The sequence below is a fragment of the Mixophyes fleayi genome, chromosome 5 (genome assembly GCF_038048845.1).
Source record: "Mixophyes fleayi isolate aMixFle1 chromosome 5, aMixFle1.hap1, whole genome shotgun sequence".
Taxonomy (NCBI): Eukaryota; Metazoa; Chordata; class Amphibia; order Anura; family Limnodynastidae; genus Mixophyes; species Mixophyes fleayi.
The window spans coordinates 137,091,228-137,109,130 of NC_134406.1; the positions used below are offsets into that span (position 1 = coordinate 137,091,228).

Below are 17,903 nucleotides of genomic sequence, written 5' to 3' on the forward strand. Positions count from 1 at the left end.
GAAAGTTGCTCTGATGCTGCCCAGGCGTCAGAGCAGAGTTTTGATAGAGCATCTTTGAATTCCCCGCCTCCTGTGTCATGTGACCGCCCGGCCAAAACCTGGAAGCAGTGGAGATCACGGCACTGGAACGGGGACAGGTAAGTGTGTAACAAAGTGAAGGTGCTGTAACAGCCAGGTACATGCGTCCCAACTCTACAATCTCTGGTCTCAATGCTTCTTTCCTCCAGTCCCACATGGCTGATGGTATACACACTTATAGAATCTCATGAGTAATATCATATAGGTCATACACAGAGTAAATAAAATCTCAATTTAACTAGTTTCTTTGAACTAATAATAACTTCCTCAGAGGACTAAATGTATAGCAAGTCAATCTATGGTAGATATCTTCATTTGAATACAGTGTATGCATCGTTGACAGAGAGAGATTTTGTTTTAGATTGAAATTATTTTAAACTGACTTCTTATTCATTCATTCAGAAGGCAATGCAGGTAGAGGCTAAAGGTATCTTCTAACCAGTCCAAAAATACTGTTTACAACATAAAAAGGTGTAGCATGGTCATTTCTAGTATTGCAGAAAACTTGAGCTGCTTTGTCTTTGAAAGGCAGTCTGGTGTCTAATCTTTTCCTCAGCAGAATATATGATAGCTATATTTAGTGTAAATAACGTGTTTACAGGGCACACACATGCAGAATATAGCTATTGTGGCAGGAGTTAGACAAGCTGTGTCTCTGTAATTTTTGTGGAACTACAAGTACCTGGGCTGGCAGGTTACTCTGTAGTTTTTAGTTCCACAAGAGCAAACCTACAGCTGGCAGACTTCATGGGCAAGTCCCATACCTTGTCTCACTTCTTAAGCAAGTCGGAGAGTTCAACATCCTTTGTTATACATAACTCCCTTTCATAGCCATCATATGTGGGCACTCTGGTCCTGGATAGAGTATCCAGCCATATTGTTGCTCTTGAACCTCCAGGTCTTAGAGAACTCTGCCTCCGGAAAATCAAGACCTCTGAGCCAGTTAATCCGTATGATCTCTGCCACTTTCCCCTTCAACATTTGCCCCGTCTTCCAGCTGGATTTCACAATGGTCTCACATCGTCCTTGTGGAAGAAGTAGCCCCAGAGTGCCACACTGATACACAGCAGAAATAGGGTCTCTTGCCTGGGTAATCCTGTAACGCATGATCATACCCAGGAGGGATAAGTGTCATGGTATCCTCTATCATTTATGTTCTATGGATGACAGAAAAAGGGAATCAGTGCATTGCAATCTGCCATAGTCAGGGAAGAGTTTGGGCAGGGGTCAAAATGGCACAGTCAGTTGTAGCAAGAGCTCAGCATGGACAGGTTGTGGTTCTTGATATTCAGGGCACAGAGTGGCATCACTCCAGTGGGAGTATCCTGATCTGATACAGAATGTTGAGCATCAGAGAAAAGCTCCCAATCTGAACAGCTTCTATGCCTTCAGCTCCTTGCAGAGCTGTCAGAAAGTTCTGGCTGTCAAAAAGTGCCGGCTCTTCTGTGTGTCTCCTCCACACTGAATTCCTCATTGTACATAAGTGGGGGGGAGGGTCATTTTAGCATAACCAGTCTTCCTCCTGTTAACTAATATCTTCAGTGCACAAGTGGCACGTTCCACCACATGTGGAGACACTGCAAGCGAGGAAAACAGCAATGAAAATGATCTGCAAGACGCGCCTGCCAGTAAATGTGTAGACTTCAGCCTGAAACTGCCCCAGCTGCTCAGAAATTCAAAAAGCAGTTGAACACGGGAGATAAAACTCTTAGGCACTTCCTAGTTACAGGGGTCCACAAGACCCACAAAGTTTAAAACACCAAGAAGTTCTGTTCAGCCTCAAAGCAAGGGGGAAGAAGTGTCAGCACATATCAACCCACTTCGACCACTGGCCACCACAACAAATCACTCCCCTTCCCAGCAAATTACCTCCATTTTTTTGTCCAGCGAAGCATCATGATCACCAGACATATGGGGGGTGATGCAGAACTGAATGCAATTTGGGCTTAATTTACATGAAAAAAAATGCACCTGCAAAAATAACATCTAAAGATGTGCGCCAGATTAATGGCAGGTTTACTTACACCAAGATACACAGAACCATGTCTTAAGCGCAATGAAACTTCATTTTAAACATTTGTTTTCATAAGGAAAAACGCATTTGCTAGTAGACTTTATATAATACACCAGGTATAACATACAAAATCCTATAATATAGGCATGATCAATGAAGAAAGCACACAGAAGTTTCAAAGGTGAAACCGCAATCAGTCAATCATAAGCGATTAGTTTGTGCTGACGATTGGCAACGTCATCAGCGTGGTGCAAATAATATGTCTGCAAAAGGTGTATCTACATTTACGTTCAGAGCGAAAACAAGCAATCAGGTATCTCCACTGCTAGACATATACAGAGAAAACCAACCAAGCCATACAATGCAGAGAAATGTCCCCATTATCAGCTATCACTTACACAGATATCCTCCAATTGTCAGCTATATGCTGCACAGACACCCCCATCCCATTTGCAATTGCCTGCAATATACTGCAAACATACATTTCAATTACCAGCCATTTGCTGCACAGATATCACCCATCGCCAGGCAAATATTACAAAGACATACCCCCATACATTCAGCCAACTGTTAATTTCCCTTTCTCCCAATCCCCATATCCCAACAATTTACCAGTTAGTAGAAACATGCTACCTCCTTGTACCTTGTTAAAACATTGCGATTTTTGCAAGCTTCTACCCTATCCCTCATATCTTCTCTGCACTAAGCTATAACCCATTCAGTCTTTCCTGAGTTTTTTGTCATTTAGTTCATGCCCCTTTTTACGTGCCCTTCTTTGCACAATCTCTAATTTATTTATGTCCTTCTGGAGATAAGACCTCCAGGACTGAACACAGTATTCCAGGTGGGGTTGTACCAATAATCTATTGAATGGTATTACGACCTTTCTCTTTCTACTACAAATTCCACTCCCTATAAAATGGCAGAAACACAGCCTTATTGGGGACATTAACCTATAAGGGATGTTGGTATAGAAGACTTCAACTTCCTGACTTCCTTGTAATTGGTTATCTTATTTTTCAGCACTCTGTAAGGTATTGGGTTTTGCAAAGTGACATACATTGTCTGTGCCATTGTTTCTGTGTATGGGACCACACTTGGGTTCCAATATTAATCATATGGTATAGATATGTACTGTAAGTAGTACAAGTGATTTAATATATGAGCACACCTGTTAACATTGTACATACTACCTGCTCCTAATAATACAAAACCTTAATTTCATTTGGATACTTGTATGTTTCTGGTGTTTGCTTTGTCTAGTGTTAAAAGGCAAGTATCAGTCACTTTAACTCACTTCTTTATAACTACATATTACAATTTCACCACATCTTGTCTGAAATGTTGGCATCTCCTCCTTATTTTTTTCTCTATTTAAATAAAAAGTTGAGCATCAAATCTGAAGTATTGTTTCATGACTAATTCCTCAACATAGAGAATTAAGTGGGCGATGATGAATACCGTCTCTGAGTTTCAGTACATCTTTCATTAGCATTGCAGTGGTTTAAATATGCACCACAGACAATTAACATTAGATCACAGCTAAAAGTACCTTTAACCGTATCTGTCTGCTGAGGGTTTCACAACATAATGGTATGGTGCCAAGTGAGTCTTGAGGTAAAGACTTTTTGTGGCTTCTTGTTTTCATAGTCTTTCATTTGCTGTAGCAGCAACCACAATAAATGTTCATTTCAAAATATAGTACACTTATGTGTAAACCTATTTAGATATTTCCAATTGTGCACACACACACCTAGTTTATGCATGTATTTATACACATCTAGACACCAGCAGCTGGAAATACGAAGGCAAGTCATGGTCATACACACATAAGTGAGGCAAAACAGGGATGACTGTGAGATGACCATATTTTTGCTCCGTGAACTGGCTTGATGGACATGGGTGAATCACAGTGATCCGTGGAGAAAGCAGACCAGCCACAGTAATGTGCCTAAGATTTGCTTTGCTGGATCAAATAATGTAATGAACTTCAATAGGTGGAGACTGTACATTTCAGAACCCTTTAAGATGTGAATAACAACCAGGGGCCTGATTCATTGAGGATCTTAACTTGAAAAACTTCTTATTTCAGTCTCCTGGACAAAACCATGTTACAATGCAAGGGGTGCAAATTAGTATTCTGTTTTGCACATAAGTTAAATACTGTCTGTTTTTTTCATGTAGTACTTGGTCTACAACAATGTTTAGGTAGGTTGTACGTGTCATAGTAACATCCACATGAATGCCAGGATAAAAGTTTTTCCAGCAGAACTTTGCCTAGAGCATCAAGCTGCTTCAGCTGGCTTGCCTTCTTCCCATAGTGCCTCCTGGGGCCATCTTTTCCCCAGATAAAGGACGCACATGCACCCAGCCATCAACATGATATAAAAGAAAATGTGATTGATCAGACCAGGCCACCTTTTTCAATTGCTCCATGGCCCAGTTCTGGCACTCACATGCCCATTGTAGGCTCTTTCGGTGGTAGACAGGGGTCAACATGGGTACTCTGACCGGTCTGTGGCTACGCAGCCCCGTACTCAGCAACCTGCAATGTGCTGTTTGTTTTGACACCAAAACCAGCATTAACTTTTTCAGCAGTTTACGCTACAGTAGCTCTTCCGTGGGATTGGACCAGACGGGCTAGTCTTTGCTTTTCACACGCATCTTTGAGCCTTGAGTGGTTCACCGTTTTTCCTTCCCTAAACCACTTTTGGTAGGCACTAACCACTGCATAATCGGGAACATCCCACAAGACCTGTCATTTTGGAGGGGCTCTAACCCAGTCATCTAGCCATCACAATTTGGCTCAGATCCTTACGCTTGAGTATTTTTCCTGCTTCCAACATATCAACTCTGACTGTTCACTTGCTGCCTAATATATCCACCCCCTGACAGATACCAACGAGATAATCCACGCTATTCACTTCACTTGTCAGTGGTACTATATATATTGTAACAAAAGGAGGCATTTAAATGGCAACATGCAGATAAAGCAGGGAAGTAAAGTAAAACATTTGTGCAGCAATGCACCTAGATTGAATGTAAAGACCTATGTGTAACAAACAATAGTTTAAGTTTGGTTAACTTACATGCAGAGAAATCCTTCCTCTCAGCAAACAGACAGGGTGTGTCTCTTTAGTGCAAAACAGAGCCAGTGATGGGGCGTTTCCTTTTAAAGAGAAGATGGGTGTGTCACCTGTCCATCAAGCTAAGGCTGGGGGAGGAGTATAAGGTATAAAAGCTTGTTTGTATAATTTGTGCACTGAGATCAACGCTGGGGAAGCTGGCTGGTCTTGAGAGAGCTGAGCTATGTCTAGCTAGCGTTTAGGGTCTCCAAGAATTGCTGTGAAATCTGTACGGTGTCAAAACATTTACCATCCTGACAATCAAACTGCATAAAAAAGAAGTTGTTCGCGTATGCTTCAGCAGTAGCGGGCTCTTGCCACAAGTGGTGTCAGGAGTGGGATACTCCGGGAAGCAAGTTTCCGCTACCCAACCCGCGCAGACGTCAACATGGAGGAAGTACTGAGAACCCTCGTGAATGTGGCCGCTGCGCAGCAACAGCAGCAAGCTCAGATGCTACGAGTTGCCGAGGCACAGGTGGAAAACACAAGGCTCTTAAGAGAAGAGTTAAGCCAGGTGAGACATGACAGAAATGAACCACTTGGTCCTGTTCTCCAGAAAATGTCGCCAGGTGAGGACATAGAAGCATATCTGGTGTCCTTTGAGAGACTTACAAAAAGGGCAAAATGGCCTCCTAAAGATTGGGCTGAGAAGCTGGCGCCATATCTGACTGGTGAAGCTCAGCGAGCGTATATGGATCTAGATGAGGAACGGGCCTCTGATTATTTGTGCCTAAAGTCTAAGATATTGGCTCGCATTGGAGTTTCCGGGCCAGGCCGAGCCCAGCGCTATCACCAATGGCGCTATGTTAAAGAAAAACCGGTCAGAGCGCAAGTGGCTGAGCTTTCTAAAATTTTAAAGAAATGGCTGCAGCCTGAGGAGAATTCGGCTTCTCGGATTATTGAAGTTCTGGCGATAGATCACTGCATCTGGGGGCTGAACCGCGATTTGCAAAGGTGGGTTCTGCAATCAGACCCACAAACTTATGAAGAGCTTGCCACCGTGGTAGAAAGGTTTTGTGCGCTACAGCAAATGACTAAAGAACCTGCATTTGTGCCAAAGCCGCTGCCACGCCAAAAGCCAGGTTTGACAATCCTTGCTACGGACAGAGGGCCAGGTGCAAAGCCGTCTAATCTGAAGTGTTTTGAATGTGGTGAGCCAGGCCACTTTAAGGCAGAGTGTCCTAAACTACTGGAATGCATGGACTGTTCCTTGGCACATATTGGGCCTGCTTTTCCAAGCTGTTTTACCATGAGTCCCACATCAGGAAGTCCTTGTTTGTTCCGGGTGACTGTGCTAATCAACCAGAACCTTGTTATGGCCTTGGTTGACTCGGGGAGTGAACTCTCATTGGTTACCCGAAACCATAACTTCTCGGTTGCCCAAGGTGAAGGTTCTTTGCGTATATGGCACAACAGAGGAGTATGAAAGAACAATACTACCAGTCACACTCAAAGACAAAACTGTTATGGTGGTAGCTGCCATATCACCTAAACTCCCATATCCACTCATTTTGGGGCGAGACTTCCCACTGTTTAATGATGTCCTCGGTGAGCGGATCCGGCCGGACATGCCTTAAAGGAACCGCTTAAAGATCCACAACATCTGGACATCGATCTTTGGGAACCGCCAAACCGGAATGCCATCCTGGGAGTCACAGCAGGAGTTCCACAAAAGCATCCACCTGCGGGGAAACATGGACAGTCCAAACTAGCATTGGTCAGTGATGTCGCAGATGGGCCACCCCGCCTGTCAGTGAGGATACGGACTGGTCCGCAATACCAATTTTGTTTTTCTGCAGGACTTTGCTCGAGACCAACTTAATGATGCCACTTTGGAACATGCCTTTAAAAGTGTGACTGAGGTAAATGGGGTAGCGAAAGCCGCCCAGCCTGCAGAAGGTATACCATATTTTATTGTTAAAAATAATTTCCTGTATAGAGTTGCTAATGTGCAGGGGGAAAAAGTAGAACAATTAATGGTTCCTCAGGTCTATGTAACCCTAGTGTTAAAAGCAGCACACACACATGTCTGTGGGGGACACCTAGGGGAGGATAAAACACGAGAACGAGTTTTACTGTCCCGGGGTACACATGGCAGTGAAAAAGTATTGCCGGTCCTGTCCCATTTGTCAGAGAACCTGTCCCAAACCCATGTACAGGGCACCTCTTATTCCAATACCAATAGTACAAGTTCCCTTTGAACGGATAGCTATGGACCTTATGGGGCCCCTGGAAAAATCTGCAAATGGGCACCAATATATACTAGTGGTGCTTGACTATGCAACCATGTATCCAGAGGCAATTCCCCTACGAAACATAAAGTCCAGCACCATAGCTAGAGAACTTGTATTGATGTTTACACGCTTGGGAATACCCAAAAAAATTCTCACAGATCAGGGTACTCCATTCATATCTAAACTGATGAAGGACATGTTAAGGGGTTAAGGCACTTCACACCTCTGTATACCATCCACAAACAGATGGCTTGGTGGAACGCTTTAACCGCACTTTAAAGCACATGCTCAGGAAAGCAGTGGCTCAAGAGAAAAAAGATTGGGACACTCTTATTCCCTATTTGATGTTTGCCATCCATGAGGTACCTCAAGCTTCAACAGGGTTTAGTCCCTTTGAGTTATTGTTTGGGAGACAGCCCAGGGGTATCTTGGATATGTTAAAAGAAGGGTGGGAGCAGCAAGGTCCCAGGGAGCCAAATCTGGTACAATTTGTGTCCCAAATGTATGAGAGGCTAGGAAAGATAGGGCCCATTGTGCAGCAACATGTAAAAGAGGCTCAGGAACGACAGAGAAAAAGTTATGATAAAAGTGCTGTTGTTCGATCTTTCAAGCCTGGGGACAAGGTCCTAGTCCTTGTTCCCACCCAGGAAAGCAAACTTTTCGCCCATTGGCAGGGTCCATATGAAGTTCTAGAGGCTGTCGGTCCTGTCAATTACAGAGTCCGCCAGTTAGGTAGGAGAAGGGAGGAGCAAATATACCATGTTAACCTCCTTAAACCTTGGCATGATGAGGAAACCTCTCCTCAGATTGTGAGTACTGCCATTGAAAAGTCTGAAGTGCCCATAGAGCCAGCTTTGTCCATTCAGCAGAGACAACAGACTGAAGAAATGATTCGCCGGAACAGGGATGTCTTCTCTTCCATTCCTGGGCACACTACCTTAATCGAACACGACATTGTCACTGCGCCAGGAGTCATTGTAAAGCAGAAGCCATATCGTTATCCCCGAAGCCAGACGGGTGGACGTGAGAAAGGAGGTCGAGAAGATGCTCCAGTTAGATGTGATTGAAGAGTCCACTAGTGAATGGAATAGTCCCATTGTGCTTGTCCCGAAACCCAATGGGACAATTAGGTTCTGCAATGACTTTAGGCGCCTAAACAGTATGTCGCATTTTGATGCCTATCCGGTACCACGTGTGGATGAACTGGTGGAAAATCTTGCTGGTAGCAATTATTTGTTATTTGACAACCCTTGATCTAACAAAGGGTTATTGGCAAGTTCCCCTGACTTCCACGGCCAAGCCAAAGACTGCATTTTACACCCCTGATGGTCTCTATCAATATAAAGTCCTACCCTTTGGGTTGCATGGGGCACCTGCCACCTTCCAAAGGGCCATGAATAAATTGCTACGACCTCACACAGCTTATGCAGCCGCTTACCTGGAAGATATAGTGATTTATACCCCAGACTGGGGATCACATTTAGCCAAAGTTGAGGCGGTCTTAGCTTCATTAAGGTTAGCAGGGTTAACAGCTAACCCAGGGAAATGTGCCATAGCCATGAGAGAACCCAAATATTTGGGGTACGTTGTTGGTTGAGGGCGTGTAAAACCCCAGCTAGATAAAGTGGAGGCAGTCAAAAATTGGGCAAGACCAGAAAAAAAGTCGCAGTTAAGAACCTTTTTAGGCTTAGTCGGTTACTACAGGCGGTTTGTAAGCCACTTCGCCCCTAGAGCTGCTCCACTAACGGACATGTTAAAAAAAAGTTGTCCAGATAGATTAACCTGGTCTGACTCTGCAGAAACCGCCTGGTCTGATCTTCGGTTAGCTCTTTGTTCCTCCCCAGTGCTACAAGCACCGGATTTTACCCAGAGGTTCTTCCTCCAAACTGATGCTTCTGGTGTTGGCTTAGGTGCAGTCTTGTCACAGGAGAAGAATAGAGTAGAAAATCCTGTCCTGTACCTAAGCCGTAAGTTGCTTCCAAGGGAACAAAAATATGCCACTGTGGAGAAAGAATGTCTCGCCATAAAATGGGCTACAGAAGCTCTGCGCTATTATCTCCTAGGCAGAGAGTTCACCTTAATAACAGACCATGCACCATTGAGATGGATGCAGAACAACCGTGAGGTAAATGCCAAGGTAACCCGCTGGTTCTTGGCACTGCAACCTTTCAAGTTCTCAGTAGAACATAGACCTGGAATTCTACACAAAAATGCAGATGCGTTGTCACGAAAACTCCTCGCTCCTCGCGAAGTCCGCGTCCCCCTACTTGGAGACGCTAGGGGGAGGGATATGTAACAAAAGGAGGCATTTAGATGGCAATATGCAGAGAAAGCAGGGAAGTAAAGTAAAACATTTGTGCAGCAATGCACCTAGATTGAATGTAAAGACCTATGTGTAACAAACAATAGTTTAAGTTTGGTTAACTTACATGCAGAGAAATCCTTCCTCTCAGCAAACAGACAGGGTGTGTCTCTTTAGTGCAAAACAGAGCCAGTAATGGGGCGTTTCCTTTTAAAGAGAAGGTGGTGTGCCACCTGTCCATCAAGCTAAGGCTGGGGGAGAAGTATCAGGTATAAAAGCTTGTTTGTATCATTTGTGCACTGAGATCAACGCTGGGGAAGCTGGCTGGTCTTGAGAGAGCTGAGCTATGTCTAGCTAGCGTTTAGGGTCTCCAAGTATTGCTGTGAAATCTGTACGGTGTCAAAACATTTACCATCCTGACAATAAAACTACATAAAAAGGAAGAAGTTGTTCGCGTGTGCTTCAGCAGTAGCGGGCTCTTGCCACAATATTTATATATATATATATGTATATATATATCTATATATATATATACACACACACACACACACACACACACACACACACATACAGACATATATATATATATATATATATATATATATATATATATATATTTACAAGAATTTTTTTTTTTTTAGTTTAGATATTGAATAGATAATTGCATTTTTCTTTTCTTGTTAGGAGTATGTGCACACAAACCAACCTGTTTCTGTTTGCGATTCCTGTGCAAGCACCATCTGCTGAGGATTCATAGCCCAGTGAAGCTGCCTGCAGAATTCTTGCCGATCATCCACATGAATGTAATCATAGACATTCTGATGCATGACATCAGTCTGAAATACCAGCAAAACAAGAATGCATTAGATTAAAGTAAGAATGCCATAGATTATGTAGTCTAATTTGTTATTAGTTCACAAGAATTATGAAATAAAATGGCATATATATGCTCATTGAAACTGTGCATATTCAATTTGTTTCAGCAGCTAATATAACATGTTTATCATAGAACAGGACCAAAAGGTATTTCTATTTGGACACAGATCAATGATTAGAAGATTGGTTCATCTGTGTTCAATCATGGGAATACATGATTGTAATGGTGTCATGGGAATTCATAGCTAATGGTGTTCCACCTTGAGCACTATGAATTGCATCAGACCTTCTACACATGGGCAGGGCCGGATTAACCATAGGGCTAACTGGGCTACAGCCCAGGGATTTTGGCATCCAGGGGGCCCTTGAAAGTGCTCAGCAGCAGTATTGATTGGTCTGCCCCCGGCGCAATCAGTGCTGCTGGGCACTTTCACTGCGGTCCTTCTCCGGCGCGCTGTAGTCTCCTTACTGAGATCTTGTGAGTCTCACTAATCACGAGATCTCCTCAGTAAAGAGCGTACAGCGCGCCGGAGAAGGAGGTAAGTGCCGGGGGGCAGCTCGGACCATGGGGGGGGGCCCTCACAGGGGAATGGACGCCCCCTTATCTCAGGGGCCTTCATTCCCTTAATCCGGCCCTGCACATGGGCAGTTTCATGTGCCCATGGTTTTAACATGCTGTTGCAGTCAGCCACATGTTAAACACACCATGAACAATAGAAACTTTAGGCATACTTGCCAACTCTCAAGGAAAGTCCAGGAGACTCCCGAAATTCGGGTCAGTCTCCCGGGCGAGCTGGCATTTCTCCCGCATCCCAGGTTCACCGAGAATTGCGTCATTTGATGCGATTCTCTGTGATTCATGCCATTTTGGAGGGCGGGAGGGGGCGGCGGGATCGTGGGGGCGAGGCCAAAATGCAGCGATTGGACTCGCCCCGCCCCCTCCCACCCTCCAGTCATGCCCCCTCTCCCAGAAACTTGTTTCCGGGAGTTGGCAAGTATGACTTTAGGTATTATAGTACGCAACTGAAAGACACAAAAAACATTAGGAATCTTCTATCCTTATTGAAATTGCACCTTTAGCCTTCACTAATACTCAATGAATGGTGGATGGACAAGGGACTATAACAAATCCTCTTTTAGCAGTTTCCTGACATTCATGGAAATCACTAGGTATTAAGTATTAAGGGCACATTCGCCATAATGTATGGTACATTCATTATGTACTTAATTTGTGTTTGAACACAACTAAGTGCACGAGTAGGAATCTTTAGAATCATATTTAAATTATAACAGGTCAGCACGGTGGCTAAGTGGTTAGCACTTCTGCCTTACAGCACTGGAGTCATGAGTTCAATTCCCGACCATGGTCTTATCGATATGAACAAAAAGGGTATGACTCATCCCTTCTGACCAGGTTAAAGAGGAAGAAGGATTCAGTTGATGGCTTTTAGAATCACCAGTAAAAAGGGATATTTCTTCATTTTCCCTAAATTGTATCACAGAGTATAGTAAAGATCAAAAATCAATAGTAGGAATTAGCTTGATCCATTATCGGGCAGCATGGTGGCTAAGTGGTTAGCACTTCTGCCTCACAGCACTGGGGTCATGAGTTCAATTCCCGACCATGGCCTTATCTGTGTGGAGTTTGTATGTTCTCCCCGTGTTTGCGTGGGATTCCTCCGGGTACTCCGGTTTCCTCCCATGTTCCAAAAACATACTGGTAGGTTAATTGGCTGTTAACAAATTAACCCTATTGTGTGTGTGTGTCTGTCTGTCTGTGTTATGGAATTTAGACTGTAAGCCCCAATGGGGCAGGGACTAATGTGAATGAGTTCTCTGTACAGCGCTGCAGAAATAGTGGCGCTATATAAATGGTGATGATGATGATAACGAGTATCCTTGCTTTATTTAAAACAATAGAAAGCTTTTATTTGAAACAATAAAAGGTGATTTGTTGAGGGCCATCTAAAAAGAATATCCAGTATCGCACAAATATGTCTCAGCAATATTCTGCCACTTGGCTTGGAGTTTGACAGAGTTTTGACTCCATGGGGCATATTCAATTAGCTTTCGGATTCGCGGTAACGCGCCGGAACAGCCGCGAAACGTAATACACAGTACCGCAATAACGTGGATTTTCGTTCGCAGCCCATAGGATTGCGAACGAAAATCTGCGTTAATACGGTACCGTAATACCCGCAAGAACGCGCGCGCGTTACCGCGAATCCGAAAACTAATTGAATATGCCCCCATGGACCTCAAATAAACAATTAACTTCACTTGAAATGACGCTGCATATATTACAATTGTGCAATTTAAACCATCCATGTGCAATCCACAGGTTGTCATTTTTTGAAGAAATTAGTATAGTTTTGTGAATCTATATCTAATTTAAAGAGTAACACAATGTGACTAATTTGTCATTGTTATGTATGAAATACTTGTTGGCACATACTGCACAATTTAAGTTTGAAGACCGGTATATTTTTTTTATAAAGAAAATAAATGCTGTAAAAGGAAACACAACAACAACAGCAACAAAATCAACTATATTTGATTTAAAGCCATACAAAATGCCCAGAAAATTAGTACTTTTTTATGAAATGTCACATCTCATATAAGGCACATTGCTGATAGATATGTGTGCAGAAAACAATGTATTAAAAAAAAGAAACGAAAACATGTCACTACAGGATGTTGATGTCCCCTGTCGGGAATTGCATCTACTAACAGTGTATTTTGAGAGAAATAGAAGATATTAAGTGAAAAAGAGAGCAAGTATGATCGGAAGCTATTCGTAGTAGTTGTAAATTGTACAAGATAGTGCTGTGGAGTCCCAATGTCCAAACCTCAGTGATCATGTACATGAAATGTATAATTAGATTATCACCATGCTCAGTGTGGATGCAAGCATCTGTTTGACTAGACAACCAAGGTAGGTGTTTGTATATATAACTGTACTGGGTAATTATAAATGACACTACTGCACATGCCTAGATCAGTACTGTTCTAGGGGTAGCATTAAAAAGGTTTTGGTTTTATGTTGATTTTATTTAATTTTTGGACTTCTACCCATTATTCACAGAACAAATGATGAATGAAGGTGTGTTAAGCTGGGTACACACTACAGAAATTTCGACCAACTTTTTATGCTGAGAGATTTTACATGCGACCGATGGTCCGATCGCTCAGTCCATGGACTGCATACACACTAGCCTTGTTTAGGACGATAAAGGGAAGAGCGGATGTCCCTTTAGCGACTTTTTACAGCCATGTTGTCGTGAACAATGATTTAAATTTCGTACACACTGCAGCGACATTTGCGGGAAATGTACGAGATACCAAAGACATTAGCATAAAGGGGCAGAGCTTTCACTATAGTTAACTACCAAAACAACATAAAAACAGAAGGCTACACTGTCCCTTCATTCATTCCTATTTGTAAACCTACAATGGCTACAGAAGAACAAGAACAAGCAACTGCACTTCTCCTGCTTGCTTCCGTGTAGTCGTGTAGTGTACCTGTTTGAAGGACATTATGAATTTCATTCTACTGTCAGATGAACCAATGCAAACGTATGATTATTGTTTTGTCAGAAGCAAGAATAAACGGTGACAAGGCCACTGTAGATACCATAGATGTAATAACACCTGTTATAAAACAAGAAAAAATAAATGTGCCAGAGGGACCACAACACAAACTGATCTCGAGCAGTGTACAAGGTGAGCACATTTCAGGTGTTGGAATAAAACTTGTATTAACTTTATTAGAGATATATAAAGTAAATGGTAAAACATTTTTATTTTCTTGCTTCATAGATACCATCGTCATATCCGATGAAAGTTCGGAAGAAGAAAAAAATTTTGCCAAGCTCAACGATTATTTTAAACAAATGAAAGGAAATATTGCCAACATTAAGAAAAAAAATCAAAAACCTTGATAATACTTTTGATGACATGTATATGCTGTTTGCAACTGTTGTGCCACAAACCAGTAGCACCCTTTCACTGTAATACTAATTTTTTTTTCACGTTTCATATTGTACTAGACAAATTTTATATTGTTATTTTTTTTACCTGCAATAAAACTGTTGAGTTAACACTGTGTGGTTTATTCCGAATATTTTATAAATAGTATTTAATAAAAGTTAGTATGACTTTATAACTTTCATAGGTTTTTAAACTTTATAAAGGCTAAATGAGAAATGATTGCCAACATAGATGCAAAGGGTAATAATCCACGTGCTTTATACACGTGTAATGGTCTGCAGCCAGACAGGTGCAATACACATCTATACAAAACACAAGACTGTGATGTGCGGATTCCGCACCACGTGGGACTGGGATTGACATAAAAAATAACATACAAACGCCCCCCAGGTCGAGGAAGTATCGGAGGATTGTTGTGGATCGGTCGGAAGTTTATACACACTACACAGCGGAAACGAGATTGGAACGAAAATATTAAACGGTACGACCAACCAAATGAGGCAACAATCGTCCATTTGGGCAGACTTTCGACCATCGTGTCACTGCACACACTGACCCGACTTTTGAACGAGCGGTCGTATATCGGCTGTTTGAGCCGATTATTGGACGAAAACAGTGTAGTGTGTACCCAGCTTTAGATACAGGGACAGTAGGTGGCATGCCCTGCCTAACAGACAATCATTATTCACAACTGGTATATTAGTCTTCCTGAAATCATTAAGATTGTAATGGGTATAAATTGGTTATAAGTATGGTGTCAAGACAAGTTATAATTATATTACAGGATATAACAGGAATACAACAGACATTCAGTATTAAGTGACAAGATACAGTATGTCATTCAGATAGCAATATTGTGTTTTTCAATTACACAGTTAAATTCTGGAGGGAATATTGGAAGGAATTAAATGGTTTAATAAAATCCTCACTGAAATAAATTAGTGCTTTTAATTTGCAGCTGTTAGACAAACAATTGAATTTATCCTGCAGCCCATGTTAACCAACATAGTAATACATATAAATTATCTAATTATTGATACAAAGAGCAATAAAACCCAGGGGAGAACATGAGCTGGAATGCATATGAAATTAAAATGATTTAATTATCATTACAATTATCATTGGGATCAAAATTTTGGGCACTGGATGATGAAAGTGTTACTGACAAGAGTTCTGTCTGACTTTGTGGATTTTGCATCTCTGTTCTGCAGCTTTAACTTTCAAACATTTGGAAATCATTATTTAAAATCCCGTTCCTACATAGCTGTTACACTATATCACTGATACACTGAAGAGTTATTGTTTATGGCACATTTCCACTGCCTGGTATCTGAAATACATCCCCTGCTTTGGATTCAAACATACTGATGCGGAAATTGAAATACAGCTATCACCCTCTCTACATTATAGAGCTAACGTAATTGTATTAGGTGACAACCGAAAGTAGCAGAGCCGTCTATGGAAGATGGAAAAGCATCTGTAAGTGATATAACACATTTATTAGGCAATGGAAAAATACATATAAAAAAAACCTAAAAGTGAAAACATATATAAAACAGGCATTGTTACTTAAAGAAAATCCTAAAATCAATTTAGCAAATGTAGCTATTAATTATGTAAGACACATGCTGCAATTGTGGTTTAATATGACTATAATGTGTGAATTGGATTTATTTGAAGACATTGCAAGACAATGTGCCAAATTCTAAGCAGTCATCACCTGTAAATGATGCATGATAAAAATGCCTTTTTGTATTATCACTTACATTAGAAATTTAGAGGTAGCAACAACACTGCTGTTAACATTTCACAACAGGTTCCATGTAGAAAAAAACAATGCAAAGTAAAAAAATATGGGAGTATGTTTACTAAACTATGGGTTTGCAAAAGGGGAGATTTTGCCTATAGCAACCGATCAGATTCTAACTATCATTTATTTAGCTCATTATACAAAATGACAGTTAGAATCCGATTGGTTGCTATAGGCACCAACTCCCCTTTTTCAAACCCGCAGTTTAGTGAATATACCCCATGGTGTACTAGAAAGGAAAAAAGTAAACTCTATAGAATGCTGACTGAAGGTATTAGCACACTATTGTACAGTAAACTCACAATCTTTTCACAACTTTATAACTAGAACTGAAAAGTCACTTTTTCTGCACTTTTTAACTTCAATTTTACTCTATAGCCTTCCCTTAACTGAGAAAAGGGAATTTCCTAGGCACAACATTGAACAGCAGGTTTGTATATGTGGTGGTTGCATCAGGTGCCTTGTTTACAGGATGTGCTTATGCAGTCCATAAAATAGCCACGGTTTTTGGATGCAAGTATATGTCTAACAGAGAGAAAGCGCTATCCTGTACTCTTTCAGACCAGTAGCATTTTGTTATAACCAAAGTGGCAATAAATATTATATATTATATTATAAAGAAGGACAAACTGTATTCAAAGCCACAATGACAGTTCTTCACTCAAGTCTTTTAATGTCTTGAAGGAGATTGAAGTCTCTAACATCAAATATAAATGCACAAATAAAAATATTTGCATTAAAGAAACTGAAGTGCAGACCTTGCACAGAGCGGCCTTGCTTTAGTACCTAGTGTACAACGCACGGTTTATAAAAGGGTGTTTTTCCGAATATGTACTTGACATCAATTTAAAAGTTGTCCACTGAATGCTTCCATATTTCTGTGAAGTCCATTCTTATTTCTAGTCACTGACTTTAATCAATGTCCTATTAGCAGTAATCCATGCTTCACGATATGTTAAACTCCCTTATTTATATAGTACACTTACAAAACAGACCAGCATACCATTATATAATATTATATATTAGTATTTACTGTACATTCCATCACATACAAATTAGTATACAATGCTATTTCCTCTCAGCCTAAACAGCACAGTACTGTCTACTTAGTAAAGACCAACAAAGCATCCCCTAATTAACAAATGGGGAGTTGATAGCAAAACTTAAATTAAAATACCCATTTATGACTTTCACAAGTATGAAGAGATGCCACCTACGTAGCTGGAATTTAGACTGTAAGCCCCAATGGGGCAGGGACTAATGTGAATGAGTTCTCTGTACAGCGCTGCAGAAATAGTGGCGCTATATAAATGGTGATGATGATGATAACGAGTATCCTTGCTTTATTTAAAACAATAGAAAGCTTTTATTTGAAACAATAAAAGGTGATGTGTTGAGGGCCATCTAAAAAGAATATCCAGTATCGCACAAATATGTCTCAGCAATATTCTGCCACTTGGCTTGGAGTTTGACA

The 17,903-nt window shown here is 41.4% G+C and overlaps 1 protein-coding gene across 2 annotated transcripts in view; it reads right to left on the reverse strand.

Annotated features, from left to right (window-relative positions):
• The window catches only part of AHRR (aryl hydrocarbon receptor repressor), a 284,468-nt gene that overhangs the window by 38,760 nt on the left and 227,805 nt on the right, over positions 1-17,903 (reverse strand). For both annotated transcript variants that reach the window (XM_075212851.1, XM_075212850.1), the window contains exon 6: positions 10,460-10,589. In XM_075212851.1, the coding sequence (XP_075068952.1) occupies positions 10,460-10,589 (130 nt within the window). The remainder of the gene's footprint in view (positions 1-10,459; positions 10,590-17,903) is intronic.